General features: G+C 42.2%; 1 protein-coding gene and 5 non-coding genes across 6 annotated transcripts; 5 read left to right on the top strand and 1 right to left on the bottom strand.

Moving 5' to 3' along the window:
- The first annotated feature begins 225 nt into the window (after positions 1-225).
- kcnh6a (potassium voltage-gated channel, subfamily H (eag-related), member 6a) lies at positions 226-23,647 on the top strand. The gene is made up of 16 exons (XM_068578067.1): positions 226-327; positions 3,633-3,863; positions 5,214-5,363; positions 5,543-5,646; positions 6,073-6,382; positions 7,622-7,824; positions 13,679-14,104; positions 15,723-16,140; positions 16,784-16,983; positions 18,060-18,312; positions 19,036-19,229; positions 19,973-20,072; positions 20,163-20,450; positions 21,159-21,342; positions 21,920-22,118; positions 22,250-23,647. The coding sequence occupies exons 1-16, from the start codon at positions 252-254 to the stop codon at positions 22,529-22,531; spliced, it is 3,618 nt and encodes a 1,205-aa protein (XP_068434168.1). The 5' UTR covers positions 226-251; the 3' UTR covers positions 22,532-23,647.
- trnac-gca (transfer RNA cysteine (anticodon GCA)) lies at positions 5,104-5,175 on the top strand. The gene has a single exon. It is a non-coding gene; the product is annotated as a tRNA-Cys (tRNA).
- trnac-gca (transfer RNA cysteine (anticodon GCA)) lies at positions 17,162-17,233 on the top strand. The gene has a single exon. It is a non-coding gene; the product is annotated as a tRNA-Cys (tRNA).
- On the top strand, positions 17,609-17,680 carry trnac-gca (transfer RNA cysteine (anticodon GCA)). Its single transcript has one exon. It is a non-coding gene; the product is annotated as a tRNA-Cys (tRNA).
- Positions 21,383-21,454, bottom strand: trnac-gca (transfer RNA cysteine (anticodon GCA)). The gene has a single exon. It is a non-coding gene; the product is annotated as a tRNA-Cys (tRNA).
- A 402-nt stretch (positions 23,648-24,049) lies between the features above and the next one.
- Positions 24,050-24,121, top strand: trnac-gca (transfer RNA cysteine (anticodon GCA)). Its single transcript has one exon. It is a non-coding gene; the product is annotated as a tRNA-Cys (tRNA).
- The last annotated feature ends 452 nt before the right edge of the window (positions 24,122-24,573 follow it).

Genomic DNA, 24,573 nt, shown 5'->3' on the forward strand with positions numbered 1-24,573 from the left:
TATCAGCGTGCAACATCCTGCATATGCCATCACCCTGGCAACCATACCCTTTCTCCATCCTCCTGCGCTCAGCTCGCGCCACCATCAGCAGCCTGCGAGACATCAAACCCTGCGCGTGCCTCCTCCAAGTGGAAGCTGATTTTGTTTCTTCATAGGTGGCAATGCAAATTATATCTTTTTCTTCTTCTTAATTTTTTTTTTTTAACTAGTAAGGTTCATGTGTCGGAGAAGTCTTTTCTCTCAGCACCAAAATGCCTGTGAGACGCGGTCACGTGGCGCTCCAGAACACCTACCTGGACACTATCATCAGGAAATTCGACGAGCAAAGTAAGTGCACATTTAAATTAGATTAAGTTATCCTCCATGAGAGGCTGTCAAAGTGTGGACACACAGTTGACCCTCCAGATGTCGATTATAAGTGCAAAGAAAGTTGCCCTCCATTCCTGTATTGTGAACTAATAATGTCTTCAGTCCCTGAAGGAAACACATGATTTCTGACAGAAAACGGTTATCATCAGCAGGAGTTGTGTGCCTTCACACCATATTTCTGTCACGATTATTGTGAATGGAACATGTAACAACCTTTTGATTACAGAGATAAACATTGTGGGTCAAACCTTGTTAGTTTGGGGCCACAGCATTTCTTTGTGTGTTTATTTCTCACCTCTTTTGTTAGCCACACCATGTTGTCTGTCACAAGGGCCACAGCCGATCCTTTGTTTCTTACACTTATGTTCATTTAGACTCTCGTGTACAGTCTAAACTGGTGGCACACATCTTTATCTTATTGTCAGTGATATTTGCTCACCTGATATTATAATAATAGTCTAATATTATTTTTCCATTAGCTCACAGGTTCCACTGGCTCCAAAGTAAAAACCAGCGCTTGCACATTTCTAAAGAAAAAAAATGGGTTATGTATTCATTTATCTTTTGTCTCCATTTTACTTAAAGCTTTTGTACGTCACGCATATCAGCAAGTTACATCTTAGTTAATATAATGTATTTTCAGTCTAGTTATGAAGTCTGTGTTCCCTTACTTGTGGGCCTAACTCTCTGGACCGCTCGCCCGGACATCCTGATCAAATATGACCAAACATGAGAAATAGTTTCTTGCTCTCGATCAGTTGTTGTCTGATTCAATCTGGGGGCAATAACACTTAAATCTCCGAAGCACCTTTAAAAAAACGCTTTTATGCAATGCCTCTACTGTATGTCGCTAAATGTGTAACGTGCACACGCAGCCACATGCACGTGCCTGACCAGGTAGTTGCTGCTAAGCAACGGTGTGACGATCAGGGCTTCTGCTTTGAGCCCAGGATAATGACTTTGGAGAGGATGTGCTTCCAGCCAGAGGAGCTTTTTACTCTAAAGAGAGGGGCTGAGGGGAGAGTGTGGGGGGGGGGGCACTCATCTGTTTGGGCAGCAGACAGCGAAGAGCTGTGTAACCCAGTTCCACCACAGGATCATAAAAGGGCCAGAGGATACGTCCGTTTCATTCAGCTCATTGCACTCCTCCATTAGCGGCCTTCAAACAAAATTCATTTTATGGTTGACGATGCTACGTACATTACAACCATCAATAACAGGAACTGAATGGTACGAGCGTGGAATTAGGCTACTATTAAGGATTTTTCTGAGTGCAGAGTAATACTCAAAGGTTTGAAATCGCAACAAAAAAACGATACTGTGGTCCAGTTGTCAGTGGTGGACTGAATATACAGGTATCAATACAACAAAGTAAAAATACTCCATGACAAGTAAAAGTCCTGCATTATACTCAACTAAAAGAAGTATTATGAGCGTAATGTACGTGACAGACAAATTCTGTGGAGAGTTTTATCTGTTTGGGCCACACATTTGAAAATATTAAAGAAGTTCAGAGGGGAAATATTTCTTTGGTGGAACTTCTAACAACTCCAGAACATCTGAAACATGACAAGCTGCTCGACTCTTTAACAATGCCTTGTATTTTAAAATCATGATTAGTGAACGCAATAATCATTATCTTGCCTGTGGGGTCATGGGCAGATATATTTGTGTGGGCTTCTAAAATAAATTCCATATATGTGGAAACACGACCTCAAAGTATGCTCACTTGTACTTTACCACTTTCTACTTTTTACTCCAATGAATCTATTGCTACTTTAAAAAATAAGATTTTTCTATACAAAGCATACGAGTTTATCAATTATTGTGTCTTTTGATAAATGAAACTATGACAACAGTACATAAAACCATATATAATAATGAGGCTTTACTTCAAGCTACCACAACACTCACAGTAGTGTCTTTCTTTACTCTGTGCTTTTACATTAATTAATGCATGAGTAATAATAATCTCATAATACAGTCATGGACATACAGAGAGTATTTTTCGAATAATAATTACATTTATTTATTCTCCGGTGCGATGTGAGTATTTTGAGTAAAGGAATTCTTCCTCCACCACTATCAGTATCAATATTGAAGAGAACATAAAACAATAATCCATCACAATAGAAAGGCAATACTCTCATACCGCAGCATAATTATATGAGCACATGATTATGACAAACAGCTGGAATATTTAACTTTATTTAAAAAAGAAATGTCACGTTAAATCTTTCAGGCTGATGTACGCTAACACCCTGTATTCCCATGAAGTAGGTGACAGCAGGTGTGACAAGCTGCTGAAGCTCTTGTATTAAGAGCCCACCTGCTTCTCCTCAGTCTCTCAGTGAGAGATTGTGAGAGTAATACCATTAGCACCATGGAGAGGTGGACTCCGTTGCTCCACTTGAGTTCATTGTCGGGTGGAGGCCATGCAGGGGAGTTAAAACACCACGTTAAGTGAAACTTTTATTGTAAACATTAGAATTTATTTTTTCGAATAACTTTAATAAAACAAACAGTTCGTGCATATTCGGTAGAATTTAATACAATGTTGAATTGTATCGTTTGTTTTACCATATGAAACGTTACTTTGCCGTAGAAGGGCATCAGAATGTAGCTCCCTCACCGTTAGCTTAGATGAAAGCTAGCTGCTGTCGTTCCCTTAATCTTTACTCCTGTTGTCTCCTGTAACTGAAACAAATATCTTTGACAATCCAAAGATGTCCGTAAATCAGTATTTATAAAAATGAAGCAGCAGCTAACGTTAGCTAAACTTGTCCTGCTAAAAGACTGCTCGCTAACAAAGCAAAATGTAGGGCAGTGTAGCATACAGCAGACTTTCTCATTATATTGTGGTGAATGCTTTTTAATAAAGCGCCTTCTATCATGTGTAAACTACATTGAATACTCAAGAATATATTGAGTATAATTGTAGGGGCCTATATTGTTCATAAATAAATATTTGTTATACATATTACTTACTTAGTTTCTAACTTAAACCCACAGCCACTATATTTTCAGATAGATTTATTGCTTCATATATAACACTGAATATATACGTTGTTATGTCCTCTTATTTCTTTGTTTGTTCACCATATTGTATCATACATCTTCACATTTTCTATTTTTAAATTGTGTCATACTATTGCACTGTGTTTTACTGTTATAAACTAATCATAATATCCGCATTGTTTGTGTAACGTAGTTGGCCATAAACAATTTCTGTTTCTGATTCCGACATTTCCTCCGACCTTCAGATCGCAAGTTTCTGATTGCCAATGCCCAGACGAAGAACTGTGGCATCATCTACTGCAACGAAGGCTTCTGCCAGATGTTTGGTTTCGCCAGGGCGGAGATCATGCAGCAGCCCTGCACCTGCCAGTTCTTGGTGGGGCCCGGCACCATGAAGAGCGCCCTGGCCCAACTAGCTGAGGCCCTGCTGGGCTCAGAGGAGCTCAAGGTGGAGATCCTCTACTACGATAAGGAAGGTGAGTGTTTGCAACCTCAGATACCTGGCCTGTTGGACAGCTTGATTGTTATAAAGACAGTTATTCAGAATAATCATCCTCATGTTCTCGCACGAGCCTGTTAAACGACCATTCTAGGGGACCTGCCATCTTATTCTTTCAGACTGTTCAGACTCTCCATAGTCTCAGAAATCAGTCATTACTGAGTGTCCTCCTCAGCAAAACCAGACAGGCATGTTCACACACACCAACTTGAATCATTTAAATCTAATTTAAATTTATTTGTTTAAACTCACCTGTTGTGCCATATTGGTTTGTTGTTACACTCTTAATCCCGCCTATCCCACCGACTCCATCCTAAACAAACTTATTTGTGCTTTCCATCACATTCCCAATCTATAATGTTGTGCAAAACTTAATTGCAAAACAGAAATATATTTATCACAGTTGGGGTAGCATGAAGGAACAAAAAGTGTAGACGTAGAGATGGTGATATTAGGACTGTAAGGAGGGAGCAGAGTAAACGAACAAAGAAATAACAGAGCGAGACATGCGTTTAAACTTGGCAACGGTGGCATTTTAACTGAACGCTCCCTCCTCTCAAAGCTCCTTTTCCTCTCGTCTTATCCTTAATGCCACCCGTTGCAGACTGACTAGACTGTTCGTTCAATTCCTCCCTCACCGTTTTATCTGTAGCTCACACAGAGTGACAGGAACACAAGGATAGAGGCACGCAAACACACCAGCAGATTACCGTCATCAACCCATTCACTGTCTCCTTACGTACACACACGGACATGTACACCCACACACGCACACACACACACACAGATGTATTTTGCTACTTTGGACATTTGGGCATGGGGCGTTCAGTCTCGAGCACTGTTGTCATGGAAATGTAATCAGCATGCCAGCTCAAATCCACTGAGCATCCATTTCTTTTGTCTCCTGCTTCCTACTGTGCTTCCAGACTGAACAGGCAGAGAGAATTGCAAACAAGTGGATACAATGTGATTGGGCTGCCCTCTTTTCTGATTGGATGTGTGAATGGTACTGAATGCAGGAACTATGCGTGTGTCTGTGCATTTATGGGATACCCCCCCCTCCCTCCCCTCGTCCCCCCCACACACACGCGCACACACTCCGAGTATTTTTAGACCCCACTGATTGTAGTGAAATTAAACCTAATGGAAGTGTTGTTCAATCAGGCATTTTGAGCCTCGTGAGCCAAATCAGATAGTATTCATGGATCTCTGTAAATGGGGGTATAGCTCAGTGGTAGAGCATTTGACTGCAGATCAAGAGGTCCCCGGTTCAAATCCGAGTGCCCCCTGCTTTCCTATTGAAGCGTCTCTCTTTCTGTGTCAATAGGAACCTGTCGGCCATGCCTGGTGGACGTTGTCCCTGTGAAAAACGAAGAAGGTCTTGTGATCATGTTCATCCTCAACTTCCAGGAGCTGATTGATCCTTCTCTCAAGAAGTCAGGCCTCCGGAATAGAGTTACCCAAGGATTGATATACTGTAAACCATTTAACTTTTGTCTTATAACTTGCCTGCTATTCATTTTCAAAAAAACATATTTTTGCAACTGAATTACTGGTAATTGGATTTTACAAAATGATTGCATGTGAACATGATTTTCAGGAGATACAATTGAAGTTTTCTTAACAGCTGAGCTGAATACAGACTTTCCCCCTCAGGTCAGAATCGCAGGTTAAAGATGAGGCTCCCGGTGCTGCGATCCATGAGACAACCCTCACTTTCCAAAGATCAGTTTGAAGGCGTGGTCGTGGAATACCTGCAGGTACATTCATAACACTCACAGGAGATGATACAATGTGGCATGCTTGCGTGTGTGTCATGCAATCTGCTGTAGTACGTTTACAACACGTTTTCCCATATGACATATACAGTTAGACATACCTCAAATATCTGCGAGAATTGTTTGAAATTCAGGGATTGATTGCTTGTCCCAAAGGACCCCAACGGTAAAAAAAAATGAGGGGGAAAAAAATCTACCATTGTTGAGTTGATCTTTCTCTTCTCAGAGTCTCTCCTTCCTTTTGTTTAGAGTTCTCTCATATTGTGATGAATCACTTTTTTCCTGACAGTATCCAGGCCTGATTTGCAAAACACAACACAATTTCTGTTTAACTGTTGAAATGTAACAAATGTAATTATCATGTTTTGGACATCTGAGATGAGACTTCCTGCTCTCTGCCCTTGCTAGCCAAACAGCGAGGAAGTTCCCCTCAAAGAGTTTCGCATCCCATCCGAGGAGAGCTGCATGCAGTCTGAGACTGAAGCCCTGATAGAACAGGACCTTGCTCCTCCATCGTCTGCAGCCCGGTCCTCCACCAAGCGTTGCTCCCTGCTGACAGACCGCCTGGACCCCGGAGACGCCTTCTCCAGAGGTTCGCTACCTCGGAGCGCTTCTCGGGACAGCGTCCGAAGCCTTCGACGCGCCTCGTCACTGGACGACATTGATGGAGCGAGGGCCGAATGGAGCGGTCGATCCGCGGACCTCCAAACCAACTGCAGTGGGTGTCTGGGACGCTGCGAGCATTTCAGTGGGCACTTGTAGTTGAAATACAGAATTACTCGGGGTATTGTTGTAGAAGACTATCGGGTATTAGTCTCTGAAAAACTATAATATCGTTAAAGCACATGATTTCAACATATTCGTAAGTATGTTTATTTTCCAATTAAACTTCGGACAGGAGTACAGCAAAATGTATTATTCTAACTTAACAGTTGATAATAGGGAATTATTGCTATTTCGAGGCCCTTAGGTGAAATATTATTTTTAGTGTAATATTACATATGCCACGTGTACTATTTGATATAATTACATACTTTTATTTAAAGACAATTGTTTAATTACTATTAACACAACCAACAGGAAATTACGTAAATTGAGTCATATTGCATAATCTTGCAAGTCGTGCAGAACATAAAAAATGTGTTTGTGTCTATGCTGTTCAAAATGAACAAGTAGCGAAATGTTTGCAACTTGAGCTGGGAAAGAATGTCATCTTATATTATTTTATACTATCAATAGATTTTGGGGCTTTTTTTGCATTTATTATTTCAAATGGGACCAGAAGTTATTCTGTATACGATGTTAACAGCCAATCAGAAAGGAGTATTTACCATGGTCATGGGATAGTATTTGTTCCAAAACTGAACATTTTGATACAAAATGAAAGATGAAATTGGTGTAAACACAGGAACATTCCCAGTTGTCCATCTTCCATAACAAGGAGTGCATTGCTTTGAGCATGTGGAGCCGCCGGATGATTGTTCCAACAGAGACACACAATAGCTCTGACACTGTGTGTGTGATTGTTTGTCTGATTCAGTGGGTGTGTGGTCAATTTGTGGCACAATTGAACGCTGCTGCACGTAAATTGTCTTCTTCTCTCAGGGAAAGTCTTTTGTGAGGAAACTATATTTTTCCAATCATATTTGGTCATTGAATCTGTCCGTCACATTTTCTTTCATCTCACCGTATTTGTAGGTCCATCTCCGTCTTTAAAGACTTGCTGGAATTGCAGTCTGTCCTGATTCCCTTGTTAAGGGCATGAAATAGTGTATGAACAAAAACATTTAGTTTCCAAAACATTTGAACTGTTTCATTTCTTTTAACATTTGGTCAAATGACCTTTAAACCTGGACGCTTCATTTAGAAGTACATAATTGGGAATTTAACGTATAATTTCACGTATAAGGCCTCGTATTATTCAAATAAATGTATGTCTCACGTCTCTCTGGTGCAGATCTGAAGCCAAGTGGTCTGAACTCTACGTCGGACTCGGACCTGATGAGACATCGGACCATCGGCCGGATCCCTCAGGTCACTCTCACCTTCGGCTCGGACCGGCTGAGACCACCTTCGCCCACTGAGATTGAAATCATTGCACCCAGCAAGATTAAAGACCGAACCCAGAATGTCACTGAGAAGGTCACTCACGTCACTCAGGTAAGACGAGTGCTTTAACGCCTCAATGAAAAAAAGAGATAATTACTGGGAAATTATTGGATGAAATGATCTCTTTTTTTTTGCATTGTAGGATTAAGTCAAGTTAAGCCTCGTTTTTAGAGGTTGTGATGACAGAGATTCACAACAGCTTTGTCTGCAAGCTTTTTCTTCTGCCTGAACATAAATTCTTGTCACTCTCATTGGAAAATTATATTATATTCATTAGATCATATCACTCCTGATGTCATAGTGTCAAGTTCAGCTTGTTTGGCCATTCGTGTGGTTGATCTCCCAGCATTGTCACATCCAGTCGTTGCTTCTGGCTCACTGAAGATGCTGAAAGACGTCTGCAGTCACAGGGTGATAGTGTGAGAGTGATCTCTCCTGAGGTGTGACATCTATAGCACCAGCAGCACAACACTCTCATCAACCACCTGTCGTCACACCACAGGTGTGTCTGCCCACATTTTGGCCCAATGTTACCTCTTATACAGCAGCAGAAGAAGTACCTCAATGGAAAAATACTTGAAGACGAGGCAAGTTTCTGTTTTGACATTGTCTTGTTGCGGTGAAGCACACATCAAGGATTTTCTTTCTTATCTTTTCCAGTCAATAATATTTACCTAAGACATTTGGAGAGAAAGTTGTTTGAGTTGTACTTAAGTAGATGCTTTTATTTACCACATCTGCACAAACACACACAACCCAAACGTCTCACGGACTGGCCTGTGTGGTGGAAGAGCGAGCCATCAGTCGGGCTCTTTGGGGCCCCCTGACCGCATTAATCCGGTTAAACTGCGGTCAGTTGACTCTCTTTCCAACCAGTCTGAGCCAAAGAGGCAGCGCTTTCAGCTCAGTTTATCTGTTTAGTTGGTTTATTATCTTGCAGTATTGCTCCAAAAACTGCCAACAGATTTTAAGTTGATTATGTTGTTGATTTAGATCCTTCAAATTTAAAACATGCACTTAATCAAAAAAGAATGGGTCCAGGTTATACTCAGCTCAGTATACCTTCTCTGAAGCGTCCCATTACCTCTGTGTTGTGGAGACATTCAAGTTATTTCTATTTCAATGATCATTAATCAGTGCCACATTTGCATGGTTTTTCGTGCAGCACCCTATTGCCCTATGTTGTATGTAATTGCTGTTGCCTTGGTGGTGGTGAGATCTCACTTCTTCACACCAGGGGAAGAGTGGTATCGACAGCCGGCTACACCGTTGGGAGCAACGGGGCTTCTGCGGCCTTGGAAAGTGACAGGATGAACAGAAGGCCTCCTTGAATGCCTGGCAGAACACTGAAGTTGTTATCTTGACTCTGCTGACGTCACGCTCAAGTTTGGATGAAGAGTGTTCCTCTGTGTTAGTGTGTCAATGGAGTGGAGTGTCAGAAGGATTTTTGTTTTTGTTGGAAGGAAGAGTTACTACAGCTCTCTGTCTCTGGTGTGTGTCCTGTTGACGGACCCGCACACGGGACGTCTTCATCTTCACAACAATGTGGTCTTTAAATCTTGCTTTTAGTCAAAACAGGGGGCTGAGGTGTTTCAGTAGCTGATTCAAAACATATTGGATGAATTAAGGTTCTGGTGAGATGTAATGAAAGCAAGTGAAAAGGGTGACGGCTGTGAGGCTTATTGAGCGGCACTCGGTGGCTTGGTGCTGATGCCAGTGACCTTGACCTCTGGAGCTAATGGAAGTGGAGGACAGCAAGCATGCTCTCACTCAAAACCAACAACTGCAGTCCCGTCTAGCCGTCTTCTAGCGTTTGTCCTGTTTCAACAGGGGTGTCGTGGTCGTGGGGTCACAGATGAATGTGAAACCCTGAAGGTCAGGTTTTAGGTCACGCTGCTGCTGTCACGTGAGAGCAAACTGTAGCGTGAGTCAATAACCATAGCAAGGGCAATTTAGTCTAAAGAATAAATATGTTTTTTTACATGCTACTAAATCTATATGCAGATTTTGCCTTTACTTATTCTTATACGCTGTTATACAACATTTATAATTGGATTTCGATTGGCGCCTTACAAAAAGGGAAATGAAGGTTGTCATTGATCTTTGTTCGTATTGATTTGTCTGCATAACATGAAACACACAGTGTGATTGACTAGACTGTAGCGTGTACTGGTAACTGGTAGAAAAGCCCCAGCACACTGTTACTATTGTGTGTGGCGCCCCCTGGCTTTGAGAGAGATCACAACAGGAGCCTGTTGAGATGCAGTTTAAACTAAATATAACTTAATATTTGTTTTTAAAACGTGGCACCATGATTTTTAAAATGTTGTGCACGTGTTCAACAGGTACACAAGGAGGTATCACAATCTCTCCATACTCATTGATCAAACCCATTATTCTAAGTTAATTAGCCATTGCCATACAACAGTACGGCAATATAATAGCCATGATTTACTTAATACATTTATTGATGTAATACATTTATTCTTAATGTCTTTTCATGATTTTTAAAGCATCCCATGGGTTCAGAATCAGCACATCGTGTCATATATATCGACGTTAAAATACTTTTTTTTCACAAATAAGTAGACATGGTTGTAATGTAAATACTAAGATATTTCTGAAGTAGCTACATTCGGCTGCCGATATCAACAGTGAAATGTATTCAGCAGAAAGCTAAATGAAAGCTACTTTGGCTTTTCCAGTTATTGCTTGTTGAGCACCAGTTGAGGAGCCGGTGGATCATTTGTTCCTGTTTGAAGGAGGATCCCGCGGAGAGGGCCGGGCGACCGGGAGGGAGGAGAGAGCAGGTGGGAGGGGGATACAGATGGATGGATAGAGGTTTCCTCCCTCTCTTCTCTTGCAGTCTCTTCTCTTGCAGTTTACCTTGTGGTGCGCTTCAGCATGAGCTACAAGCATAACCTGCAGCCTGTGAGTACCTCAGCCTTCCTGGGTCTCTCACGCTCCCTGGTGTCCTCCTCCAACTCCCCATTTCTTTTTCAGCTCCACTTCCCTGTTTATTTGGTGTCCCCTTCCCTCCTCTTCCTCCCTCTCTTCATCTTCATGCTTACCTTCTGTAGCGCCACAGGTGAACCACATCAGCTGTATCCATGTGAAGCTGATGCCATGTCGCCTTGCTATGACATGCTACTACTGCCTGTCTATTTGTGACGCGTCACAAATTTAGCTTATTTTGCTTTTATAACATTTTGCTTTTGAGTTGCACCTGTTTCAGGTTTACTGAAGGGGTTTTAAGTGCAGCAATTGCTTTTGTGTTCATGTTTAGAGTGAAATGTGACAGCACGAGGAAGATACATTGGCTGAAACGTTGAATTTGATCTACACTAAAGTTCTTTATTGGTGGAATTTTGTAAGAAGAAAATTAAATGACTTTACTCAAAAGTACGAATAAAAGTACTATTTTCTTGTTTTCAGCAGATTACATACAATCCACAGTCTGTGAATATTTAGTGTTATCACACTAGCTCTTGTGGTATATATCCTCTTCACTTGTTAAGCTGCTTTTGTACTTCTTACCTCAACTGCCTATAAACGTTTCTGATCAAAAGTATAAACAGTGAACTCTTTATATGTTAATTATAAATTCAGAGAAATGACACAGAGCTGTTGCGTGCAAACTGGCGGTGGCGGTTGTTCTATGGTCGTCATTCTGAATCAGAGCTGTGCCCAACATCAATAACTTAACATTTCTTGGATGAGTGAACTTTTGCCTGTGTTTACATTCTCATTACTGTGTTGTCTTTTCACATCTGTTCAGCTGCTGTGGTCAGCTGCTGACATACAAAGAAGTGCCAGAGGCTGTTGTGTTCAGTGAATCCTGTGATAGTTCACACCTCAAACCTTGTTTCCTAACACTGTGCGCTGCTATTGGTCATAAAAACAAACAGATTTGTGAAGAAAGAGCCAAAGTCATCAGGTCTCTGTCATTAATGCCACTGCATGCTATAATGGAAAACTATACAAGCCTGGGGTTTTCGGAAGGGAGATCTCACTTCATATCCACGCTCCTTTTTTATGTACCAAATATGGACATGAACATTCAGTAACTTCTTTAATTTAGTGCTTTGTCCTTAAGAGGAAATGTACTTTTACTGTGTCTGACCGCTGTGGTCATCTAAGCTGGGAAAGTGGAAAGATGAACTAGAATCAGAATAGACGTTACTGCTTTAGACTTTCCTCTGTGAGTTGAGTTTTCGACACTGCCGCTCGTCAACATATGAGTGCAGCTTCTTTTCTCAGGCCCTCATTTGCATTGTGATATGTCTAGACATCCTGGACGGTTTATGAGGAGATGGAAAGACACCAATGCACAAAGACCATTTTTAACATGGGTTATTAGGTTGTTGTAGGTATGTCTGTCAGCAGTGGGACATCATACATTTGCAATTTGTTAGAGGAGAGCGATACCCTTTCCTTTTACAATGAACTACAATCACTCCTCTGCATGGCTCCCAATCGATGCCGCCACTTATTTTGGTCCACAATTGATCATCACACTGGTAGAAGGGGTCACATGGTCTCAATAAAATGGGGATCACATGGTGCAACAGTGGCAGGTGAGGCTGCAGTGGGCTCTTTAATAACAGTGGTTGGCGATGTGGAGTGCGGATCGAGCGACACAGAGACTCTGGTTGAGATGAGTTTGTGTTTTTTTTAGAAGTCTGTGGTTTTTCTGCAAGAAAGTGATGCAAGAGAGGAGATGGTCTCCACAGAGCAGGCAGGTAGGGCTACAAAGGGTTGGGAGGAGCCTCCTCATACGCTGCTGTTGCCGACACCAGGATGAGAACGTGGACATGGAGGCCCTAACTGTCGTACCGGTCAGTAGGGTCTTAATACTTGTCGCTTTATCGACTCATTCTCTGTTTACGTTTGTGTTAGTCTGCTTATTAATGCAATTGAACAACTCTCTCAGGGTGTGGTGGTATCACTGGGGATTTGTGTTTGACTTGCAAAGTATTGCATGTTGAGAAACTAGCGGACATGTTGCATTAAAGGGCTTTGGGATGTTCTCCTGCCCAACTTGGTGAGAATATTCTGGAGTTGATCATAAAATTGATTTTTTCCCATGTGAAGTGAAGTCCTAGACATGTTGCTTTGATGAGAACAACCACTAATTCTGTGTTCTCGGTTTGCCGCCGCTCATGTCTTTTAGAGTGTTTTGCGGAAAGCCTGTGTCTCATTGTTCATGAGGCTTTCCTCTTTAAGTTGTGCATGTAGTCTAGTTATCTGTGTTGATTAATTTCTTATTGAAGCCAAACTACTTCATCCAGCCTTAAGCTATTTTTCTGAAAGGCTATATAGTATCATGCACCTGCAACAAGTGTTGAGTTTGCATTAACACATTATTAACATTACAAGCTGTTGACCTACTTTCTTTTTTCAGCAGCACTGTTCCTACATTCCACTCTGGCCATTTTTTTTTTTTTTACAGTGATTCTTTAATGTGAAGTGATTTGACATTTGAGAAATAAGAAAAAGAAAAGTCCCTTTTTAGTGAATGTTGGCAGTTTTGTGTCTGAGATGAATTATTAAAATAGAAACAACATACAGTTTGAAACCATTGGAAACAACAGTCTCGTCGCACTTTGTCATCAAGTCTCAACTGTTTACCCACACAGTTAAAGTGGAGGGTGAATGCATGAATATATTAAACCTCATCTGAAAAATGACACCTCCTTTTTAAGTAAGCACAGCCATTCAAAGTTATAGCTTATAACGTATAACTAATGTACAAACCTTTTATTCCTGTCTGAAATGTATATGCCTCATAAAGTGACTTGTTTTCAGCTCCGTCCCGATACACACTTTACCCCACTAGTCATGAATCCGCTGTCCTACCTCCATTATTAATCCCATCCTCACCATCCCGTCCGTCTCTCTCTAGGTGTTGTCTCTCGGTGCTGACGTGCTGCCGGAGTACAAGCTCCAGGCCCCGCGCATCCACAAATGGACCATCCTTCACTACAGCCCCTTCAAAGCGGTATGGGACTGGGTCATCCTGCTGCTGGTCATCTACACCGCCATCTTCACCCCGTACTCGGCCGCCTTCCTCCTCAACGAGGTGGAGGAAGAGCGGAGGAGAACTTGCGGCTACACCTGCAACCCGCTCAACGTGGTGGACCTGGTGGTGGACGTCATGTTCATTGTGGACATCCTCATCAACTTCAGGACCACCTATGTCAACCACAACGACGAGGTAGTCAGCCACCCGGGGCGCATCGCGCAGCACTACTTCAAGGGCTGGTTCCTCATTGACATCGTGGCCGCCGTCCCCTTCGATCTGCTCATATTCCGCACCGGGTCTGAGGAGGTGAGAAAGGACATCTTTAACATCATGCGTTTGAATTTGCCCAATGTTGTCTGAAAAAGATAAATACATTTTTTTCTCAACAGAAAATAACACTAGTGATTGGATATATTCAAGCATCTCAATCACTCTTGTGTGAGCCAACTAAATAGAATGCAGCCATTAGTCCTGTTATCAGTTAACTGTCTATTCGTGCCACAACATGACCGAGCTGAAATCCAGCTGGCGTCAGGATTGGGATTTGTAGTTGTTGAGTTGAAACAAAACAGTTGTGGTTTTATCTTCGTTGCATGTCATACCCTTCTCCCTCTGCCTGTGTTTTTTGTTAGTTCAATTTTGTGGCACAGTGAAATTACTGCATTTTTAGATAATAAGGATAGAACACTCAGTCAATATGTTTCAGCTTTTCAGAGAGACCAAAGACATTCTCTCTAAGTACTCCTTTGACTTACAGATACTAACAGAAGCTAGCGAAGTGGGTAAGACTATCTATTGAATCATCCCTGAAACATTTATGGTGCGGGTGAACAATAGAGAGGTCTATTTGACTTTACTGAGACGTCAACCCCTGTTGAAATGAAAACTTGAAAAACGGTTATTGTATTGATTGGAAAGAAGAAACAGGTCATGCAGTCACAGAACATTATTATTATTATTTTTTTGGGAGGGATATTTGACTGAGGACAGTGTAGAAAAAGGTGTATGACATTAAACCATGCAGCAGTCTCTGGGTCTGATAAATGAAATCAATACTAAAGTGCCTTAAATGTGCATTCTTTCTGCAGCAGGTTGCAAAATAAATCAGATTGTACGTATTGTATGGGAAATCAACTTATCACTTGATACATTACCTCAGTAAACATTGTGAACATGAGTTTCTGGTCTCAGTTGCTAGTTTCAAGTCTTCTACAATACAGCATGATGTTTATTAAAGTTCCATTGAGAGTAAAATAGACGATAAAGTAGGTTATACTTTTTGTGATTGACAGGTTTGTTTAAGATTTTTCTCATTTTCTGAGATTTGTCTCAGTTTTCTGAGACCCTTTCACAGTGTATTTCCAGTTCATGAAAGTTAATTGAAACACTTACATCAACCTCTTATTCAGCTTTTTGCTTAGTTCCACCCTCTCGTGTCACCTCTAATTGCAAAAACAGCCGAAACGCCAAACTGAAGGCTTGAAAATCCTAGTCCACAAGACAATGCGTGATGCCACAGTGACTATGTCCACTTTTTATATTCAATCTATGCATGCAACAAAGGGTCCAATGCCATAAAACCCAGGACATTACAGTTAGATGGCGCACACTGCACCTGCTCTCACCAGTTGTTGCAATATTCAGATTTTTTAGATGGGGTGAATCAATTCGTTCTCTTCACGTCTCTGCATAGTTCACAGACCGGTCTGATGTTCAGATCCTGGGTTTAGTTGATTATGAGAGCTTCCCAGATTGAACTTGCAAGATTTTGTTTCTTGTTTTTGAGACTGTTCAAAAACAATTAGATGTTAGCACTGGGATGTGGTATATTTCAGGTCATCCTAGTGCGTTATATCAATTGTGCATGTTTGACACATGTTTGGCTTGCTAATATCGGTAACATGAAGTATACTCTCTTCACCAGCCTCAGACAACCACTCTGATTGGATTACTGAAAACAGCCAGACTGCTGCGGTTGGTTCGAGTGGCCAGGAAGTTGGACCGCTACTCAGAATATGGAGCCGCGGTCCTTTTTCTCCTCATGTGCACCTTTGCCCTCATCGCTCATTGGCTGGCTTGTATCTGGTACGCCATCGGCAACGTGGAGCGCACAGGCTCTGCACGCATCGGAGGCCTGAAGATTGGCTGGCTGGACAACCTGGCCGAACAGATCGGTAAACAGTACAATGATAGTGACCCAGCCTCGGGCCCCTCCATCAAGGACAAGTACGTTACAGCCCTGTACTTCACCTTCAGCAGCCTGACCAGTGTAGGTTTTGGGAACGTCTCACCCAACACCAACCCAGAGAAGATCTTCTCCATCTGTGTTATGCTCATTGGCTGTGAGTAGAGTGGGAGTGAGTCTGAAATAAGAGAAACAATCATGTTTCTAAAGCGGTTTTACTTTAATATGAATATGTTTCAGCATGTGCACAAAAAGAGAGACAGAATCAGTGTGAAAACCATGATCACCAAAGTTTGAAATCCTGAATATTATTTGTGTGGTCTGATTGGAGCAATGTTTAGTCTTTATATAGTTTTCAGGCACTAGACTTCAGTCATTGTTTGGTTCTCCTGTGTTGTTATGGTTGGACAGATTGTGAACCAGATCTGACATTCTAATGGGACAGTAAAACTGTCCACTGGAGAGGGTCATTATATTCGTTATGGATTATTGAAGGGTAAATCTCATTTACAAAAGTTTAAAGGGCAAGGTGACCTTTAACCTTTAACATTGACACGAATGGTGTTTAAAAGAATAAAGACCTGAATGTCATCCTTCAATATTGTAAATGATGTATTTAGTCAAATTAATACATTTTACTAAAGTAATCTCAGCATGTTGCGAAAGAAGATTAATTTAAAATACAGATATTTGTTTTGCATGTTACCTGTTTTTGTCAAAATGAACATGGCTGTACAAATCCTCCAATGAACACTTGTCCTGAATCAACATACAGTATCTCTGTCATCTGTCCCATGCAGCTCTGATGTACGCCAGTATCTTTGGTAACGTGTCTGCAATCATTCAGAGACTGTACTCAGGCACGGCCCGGTATCACACTCAGATGCTGCGGGTCAAAGAGTTCATCCGTTTCCACCAGATCCCGGGAGGCCTGCGCCAGAGACTGGAGGAGTACTTCCAACATGCCTGGTCCTACACTAACGGCATCGACATGAACGCTGTAAGTCATTTAAGACATTCAGACAAACAGGATCTAGGTCACAAGAGGCAGAAGACTTATGTTTGGGTAGAAATGTTTTGCTTGAAATTAGATGCTGAGACGGTTTAAGAGATGGAGTTGTTGCGATATACTGAAACGTTAAAATCGGAACTGGCTCTTAATTTCAGCTCGTTCTGTAGGGGGTATAGCTCAGTGGTAGAGCATTTGACTGCAGATCAAGAGGTCCTCAGTTCAAATCTGGGTGCCCCCTGTCCATTTTCATATCACATTTAACAAGTGAATATTTGGTCATCACAGTCCCAATTTAAGTCACGTTTCAAAGATCCATACAAAAACGTGCTTGATTGTGAAAATTAGCTTGCTGAACAGCATGTGGAAGATTAATATATGTTGTTTTGATACAAAGCATTTATTTTGAAGGAAATGGAGAAAAAAAAATATCCCTTTTGCATTTGTTGAAGGAATCAGGCTAATGCTAACTTCAGGGTTGGGCTTCAAAATACTTCATCTCAGCAGCTCTCTATGACCCAGAATCAAATTTCTATGATAAAAGTTCATGATGTTCTGTCATTCATACATGCTACGAGATATAAACACTAAGACATAATATAGCAGTTTGAAAATAGGGGGTATAGCTCAGTGGTAGAGCATTTGACTGCAGATCAAGAGGTCCCTAGTTCAAATCTGGGTGCCCCCTTTTTGTTCTTACTCACCAAGCTTCAGCCGATGTGATTTTAGACATGATGTGCGTCATATTGCCGCTCCGCCAGCTCACAACACCGGAGCATTATACAGTCACAGCGCAGCATTAGTGCCTGCCAATTCAATGTGCGAACAGATAATCACTGGGAGCCACTGCCCTGTGCACCCTGCCCGAATCAATCTGACACAATCTGCTCTCTTCCCTCACCCCACAGATTCCTTATTATATACCGTTCAGATTAATTTTAGATTTGAGATTAAATGGCTTTGTAGATACTGGACAAAGAGATCGAGGAAAACAAATGCCAACATCATGGATAATAATGAATAATTATTTCCAGCAGTTTCACCCGATGCCCTCTGTTGCCCTGCAGGTTTTAAAGGGTTTTCCTGAGTGTCTGCAGGCCGACATCTGCCTTCATTTGAACCGGACCTTGCTCCAGAACTGCAAAGCGTTTAAAGGTGCCAACAAAGGCTGCCTGCGGGCTCTGGCAATGCGATTCAAGACCACCCACGCTCCGCCGGGTGACACCCTGGTTCACAGTGGGGACATTCTCACCGCCGTCTACTTCATTTCCAGAGGCTCTATAGAGATCCTCAGGGACGATGTGGTGGTCGCCATACTAGGTGAGCTGCAGGCTACAGTCATAGTTCTGCTGACTGTGTCCTTTTTCCTACCACATTTAAATAATCAATACATAATTTCACCTATACAATGTTGATAGTATTGACCAATGTCCATTACAAACAGTCATGAAATAGTAAAACATATTTACATCGCAGACACTGCAACCACAGCATGTTGCTTTTGTTTTGTTAAATGACTACAACTTTTGTGTGTCTATATTTAGTCCACTTTCTCGTCCTGTTCTCTCATCCTGACAAAGCCAGATTCACAACTCACCCTGCGCTATACACCTCACAACACACATACACACACACACACACACACACACACACACACACACACACACACACACACACACACACACACACACATGTGTGCGTTCTCTGTGTGTTGCGTTGCCAGAGGTGTTTGGGCACAGCTCCACTTCCATTCCACAGTGGCATTGATCATCAATAGCCCCACACACAGCAAACTAGGCTGCATAGGTCATTTCTTTTCCAGCTGTGATCATTCACTGGCGTTGAGCAGCAGCGCTGCAGAGGATCAGTGTCACTCTCATGCTTTGTCTTTCATCCATTTTGGATCAGATCCATCCATCAAAAAGTTGTCAGTTAACTATTTCCACTATTATTAGCAATGGCGTTCTCACTTCGTCAAACATCTATTGATTTACTGTTACTCTTTTCCCATGCTCTTCTTTCGTTTTGATGTGATTTCCGTAGGAAAGAACGACATCTTTGGTGAATCCATCAGTCTATATGGGAGGCCAGGTAAATCCAGCGCGGACGTCAGGGCTCTGACCTATTGTGACCTTCACAAGATCCTGAGAGACGACCTGCTGGAAGTGCTGGACATGTATCCCGACTTTGCCGATATGTTCTGGAACAACTTGGAGATCACCTTCAACCTGAGAGATGTGAGTGCCACTAGAGGGTGTTACACGTAGCAACACTATCCTTACAGTGAACGCAGTTCGTTTGCATCATCTGTGCTTTTGTTTTTGCCTCAAGGTCGAAGAAAACATGTTTTAACCGGTTCCATCATTTTATGAATTAACGACCTAAGACAACTTAAACAGGTACACTGTGGAGTTGACGTTATACTCACACATGGTGTGACTGCATTTAACATTTCACACTAAGATCGATGCCAAAATGAATTCCCTGGCCCATGAAACATTTGTAAAACCGTTTTTAAAAATGCGTTTAAATCTATCGGCTTGCAACCGTTTACAAAAAAAAATCCTCTTTTACTGGCATATGTCCCACATTTTATTGCACTTAACTACCTCTGTGCACAGCATGGTCAGAAAGACATTGCTCGATAGCATCACAACTGGTCACAGACTCCACAGGCTGCCTTAATGTGGTGTGAGGAAAAAGACATCATTTGGTTGTATTTGCTTCCACTATTTCTTCTCAGTTTTATGTTGTACCCTAAGCAACTTAGAACATGACTTCTGATAACACATCTGTTGTGTATATATTGTTCATGTGCTGGTGTATTTTTCTTTTTCTTGGCGATTTTTTTCCTGGCTGCTTCAATATGGATTACTATATGTATCATCCATAATGATGTAAGACAGTCCATGACTGTATAGACCCTTCATGTATGAGATCCGGTATGTAGTTTTGAATTACTGAAGCTGATATGTATCAGGCAGATAGAATACAGCAGCCAACCCCGGGCAGGGACTCTGAATGTGGCTACCGCAGGACAAAGCATCGGAGAAGCTCCCTGCGTCGCCGAAACCGACCAGGTGAGTGACGGACAAGGCTGAACACACTTTCTGTTCTGACTGATATCCATATTGTCTTATACTGGCTGTCCTGTGACACTGTCTGAGCAGACGGCATGGACCGTGAAGACTCTTACCCCGATCAGTCGTGTCCAATGGCAAACCACCACCAGGGCATGATGGCAGAATCCAATTGGGAGGACCTCTGCAGCAGTGCCAGCATCTGTTCACAGTCTAGTGATGAGGAGATGAAGCCCATGGGACATAGCAAAGGGGAGCTTTACCCCACCAGAGGTGACACCAGAGACCACCCCCCGGCAGTGGTCAACCACTTGCCTCTTAGTGGACCCTCGGCTGGGATGGGACCGCCTGTAGACCTCGGAGGACCACCATACTCAGGTAAAGACTACCTACAAGCCCTTCATTAGTCATGTCTGGTAGACTCTTATAGGCCCGATGGAGCCTTGAAACACTTTAGAGGGAAACCAAGTTGATTTTTTAATTCACAATTCCATCTGTGTCCTCTTCAGAGTTTGCACTTTCCCGGCCTTTCCTACACATCTTTCTTTACTTTGAGAATGACATCAGATGCCACCATGTTTCTCTACCTGTGTTAGGGACATCATGTTTTTAATGGGATTTTTTTTCAACATATTATCAAATATCTTTTTGAAAATGAAAAAAAGTGATGACATGTGAATGTCATTTGATGAAAATGTATATTGTTTTGTATGGAAAAGACAATATGTGCATTTTTGTCAAATGTGTTTTTTAAGTGGCCGCAAGTATATTATTTAATGTTAAAGGAGAAACAGCAGATGATTATTTATAATGTAAAGAGATAGTGGAGTAATGTCTACCTGGGCATAGAATGAACCTCTGTGTCAACCTTGCTTTGTTGACATAGCCGGGCAGACAGCATGTGCTTTTAGCGCATGTTAGTAGATGTGAGTGCATGTGAGTTTCCCCCACTGGTCAGCAGCTGCTGCTCTGCACTGCTCTCACTGATAACTCCAACAGTGTAAACAGACTGGCTTCATAATACCAGTTATACCAAAAATATAGTGTTTGAAAAAATTAACTCAGGATCCTACTTCTTCCTCACAGCCACGGCCCAAATCAGCATGTCAGGCCTGTATGGCTACTGGCCAGACCGCAGAGCCAGCCAGTTCTCTGAGAGCCAGAGACGGCAGTCGTCAGTCAGGGCCAGCTTCCACCCTTCGGCCTGTGCTGAGCACCGGCCCAGTGAGCTGGAGTCCAGGCTGGAGATGCTGCAGTCCCAGTTGAACCGGTGAGGTGGTGTCCTGTTTATGTATTTGAGAGTGAAAAAGAGGGGGCATCCGGATTTGAACCGGGGACCTCTTGATCTGCAGTCAAATGCTCTACCACTGAGCTATACCCCCTGTTAAGAGAAAGTATGACAGGTGTCGCAATTGTCAATATTTGCTTTCACGTCATATTTGTGTTTTTGGAGGCGCCTCCCTTTTCGCTCCTGCTGTGTTTGCGTATCAATTTCCAGCATGGTGGTAATGTGTGATGCATATGTATAAGAGAAAAGGGGGAAGGGAAAGACAAATAAAGATAAGAAAAGGATCGAAGTTGAGACATATGAGAAATATTCTCTGTAAAGTCAGCCATGTATGTGCTTCCTGTAAACCGGCCTGTCCTCATATTTGCCTGAGGGAGAGCGAGACGCTGTAGTAAAGAGATCAGGAGGGGAGCCTAGTGGACGTTTTTGAAAAAGCAGACAGGAGGACTGAGAAAAAGATCATAACGTGTTCCATTCACCATAAACATTACAGACATTTATGCTGGGTGTTTCCTGATTGTGAAAATAAATCCCTGATGTCTTTCTTTATCCTGCCAAGACTGGAGACTCGAATGACAGCAGACATCAATGTGATCCTGCAGCTCCTCCAGAGGCAGATGGCTCCAGTGCCTCCGGCCTACAGCGCTGTATCCCACCCTCCTCACCCCACAGCCCTGTACAATACTGGAGCACCCACAATCCACACTGTCCCTCCAATCCAGCCTGTACAGATCGACAGCACGGCCTCACTCCTGCAGGTGTTGTGTTCAGTTTACATACATACAGTTATAATGCACATTCTTTTCCAAAACACTAGAGGGCATACAAACAAAATGAACTGCATGAAAATGTAACCGGTAAACCGTCATATCCTTCTCTCTCTTTCCAGAGTCCAGACTCTGATTTTAACCACAAATCCAAGGACTCCCTGTCCAGTGGGATCCATCTCACTGTGGCCTCCGATGACACGGTGTCCATGTCGCCGGACGCCGAGCCGCCACATCTGTCCTCTGTGGACCTCGCCGCTTCTCAATTTTCAAGGGCCCATCAGCTTCCTGGACTGCTTTGTGTCAGCCAGCGCTTCCCCTCCCTCCCTGAGCACCTGGAGACCCCTAAAGAGATGCAGGAGATCCAGAGGCATGTCTCTAATCCTGTCTTGCCAGGCAGCTAAAACACCAATTACCAACACGACACAAAAAGCCTGGTCCTTTGGACGGGACAGCCATACGCTCCCCACTCTATGAATTCCCTCTTCCTCCCTTCAAACCTCCTCAGTCCTGTTCAGATGCTGCTGTCGGGCGTGGGACGCCTTGCCTTCCACGTCACTGAGGGTTCAGAGTGCCTCCTGTTTCTTACGCACAGACAGTTTTGTGCTCCAGCGATCCTTCACACCCGAGCTCCTGTGCGATGATGAGATTATTCCTGTCCAGCTGAGTGGGAAAATTGTGGAACACAAGTGGACAGTAAAGACAAACAACATATACACGTGTCATGCAGTCGCTGGATCCCAAACCAGGGTTTCTTTAAGGAGAGGTGAAGTGTCAAGGACTAGTGACATGTTTCACAAGTGAAGAATTATCTGAGTTCACTTTGTATAAGAATTGCACAATTAGCTTAGAGAAATGTAATCATTTATTTGAAATTGATTTTTTTTCCTAATAGTAGAGATGTGTTGGTCTTAAGAACAATACATCTAGTAAATGTCATTCTATGAACTATGAGTGTTATAAGTTAGAGACACACTTTTGTTGTTTTAGTGTATGCCTAAACAAATATCAAAAGGCATACTGTAGCCGTCTGTCACCCTGAAGGATTCAAGGCAGTGTTGGAGAAAAATGTCATTTCCATCATACACACACTGCTAAGCAGAACAGAAAAAGCCTCATAGTTTCTTGTATACCTTCACACGTAGCTTTTACAGGTTTGTTTTGATCATGACCATTTTGCTTGGTTCCGCCTGTGTCTGTGCATCTGTTCTGCTCGACTCTTCCTCACGGTTTCATAATGTACCTGATGTGTTTATCTGAAAGTGCCAACAATAGAGGGCGTGCTCTCGACTTCTCTAGACTGCAATACGGAAACAGGTAATAGGAAAAACTGCAGAAGTTTGCTTTGCATCAACTGAGCGATGTGAAGTGGACGCACAGAAAGGTTGCCTCAAGGCTTTCCAACCACAAGGTGAATGCAATGACTTTTTAAGCATTTATAATTCTGTATAATGTTTCTTGAAGCACAAATTCCTGTTATTTATCTTTTTTTAGATTAAAGACACAATGCAAAGTTACAATGGAAGTCCGAAACGCTTTTTTATTTTCCCAGATCAATAATATAGTGTCACACCGTGCAGAAGAAAGTTTGTTTCTACTGACACACTGTGTTTCTTCTGGATGATTGTTGGCAGTTAACCAAACTGTCTGAAGCCTGAAGAGGAATATGTTTCAGTATTGTGATTTAAGTACACGATCTGAGTATTTCTTTCACCAGTGGAAATGAGGTATAGATTTGAAAGTGAGCACTGTTGTGCAGACACACACAACCTGTCAAATATGGAAAATAAAACCTAAAGGGTTATCATTTGCAAAAAAATGACGCATGCGTGCACTGTCACGTCACCAGAGTACCTGTTTGCACTATGCAAACACAGAGGAGATTGAAAACGATTATGTTACTCGTTTGAAACTTTCTGTCAGGGGGTATAGCTCAGTGGTAGAGCATTTGACTGCAGATCAAGAGGTCCCCGGTTCAAATCCGGATGCCCCCTCTTTAATTACATTTGATCTTATACTGCAGAAAAGCAGCAATACTGCTAATATAAAAATGCGTATTAATAAATAAGAACTTGTGTTTGTAAAGCAACTTCACAGAGCAATACATTATGTTTGTTCCTGGGATATAGAGGAATACAATTTATTAGAGCGAATTCAATAATAAACTTTATGAAAAAGCTACAACATGAACACTTGTCTTACCAACTTCTCTAGTTGGTATATTCATATTTATGTACATTGTTGCCTTGTAATGGCATGCTACAAGGAGAGGATCCTTCATTTATTGGAAACAACAAAATGAGAGGCAGACTCGGTCAGGAAGTTGATTCACGCTCCTCCCATTTTGAAACACAAAAGAAAATGCAGCTTTCAAAGCAAAATCTTCAACAAATAAAGAAGAGGATAAGTGAGGCGTTCAAAGGGCCGGACGATGCTGCTCCGGTAG

This window comes from Clinocottus analis, unplaced genomic scaffold (assembly GCF_023055335.1).
Source record: "Clinocottus analis isolate CAN_PGR_092001 unplaced genomic scaffold, fCliAna1.0.p SCAF_16, whole genome shotgun sequence".
NCBI lineage: Eukaryota > Metazoa > Chordata > Actinopteri > Perciformes > Cottidae > Clinocottus > Clinocottus analis.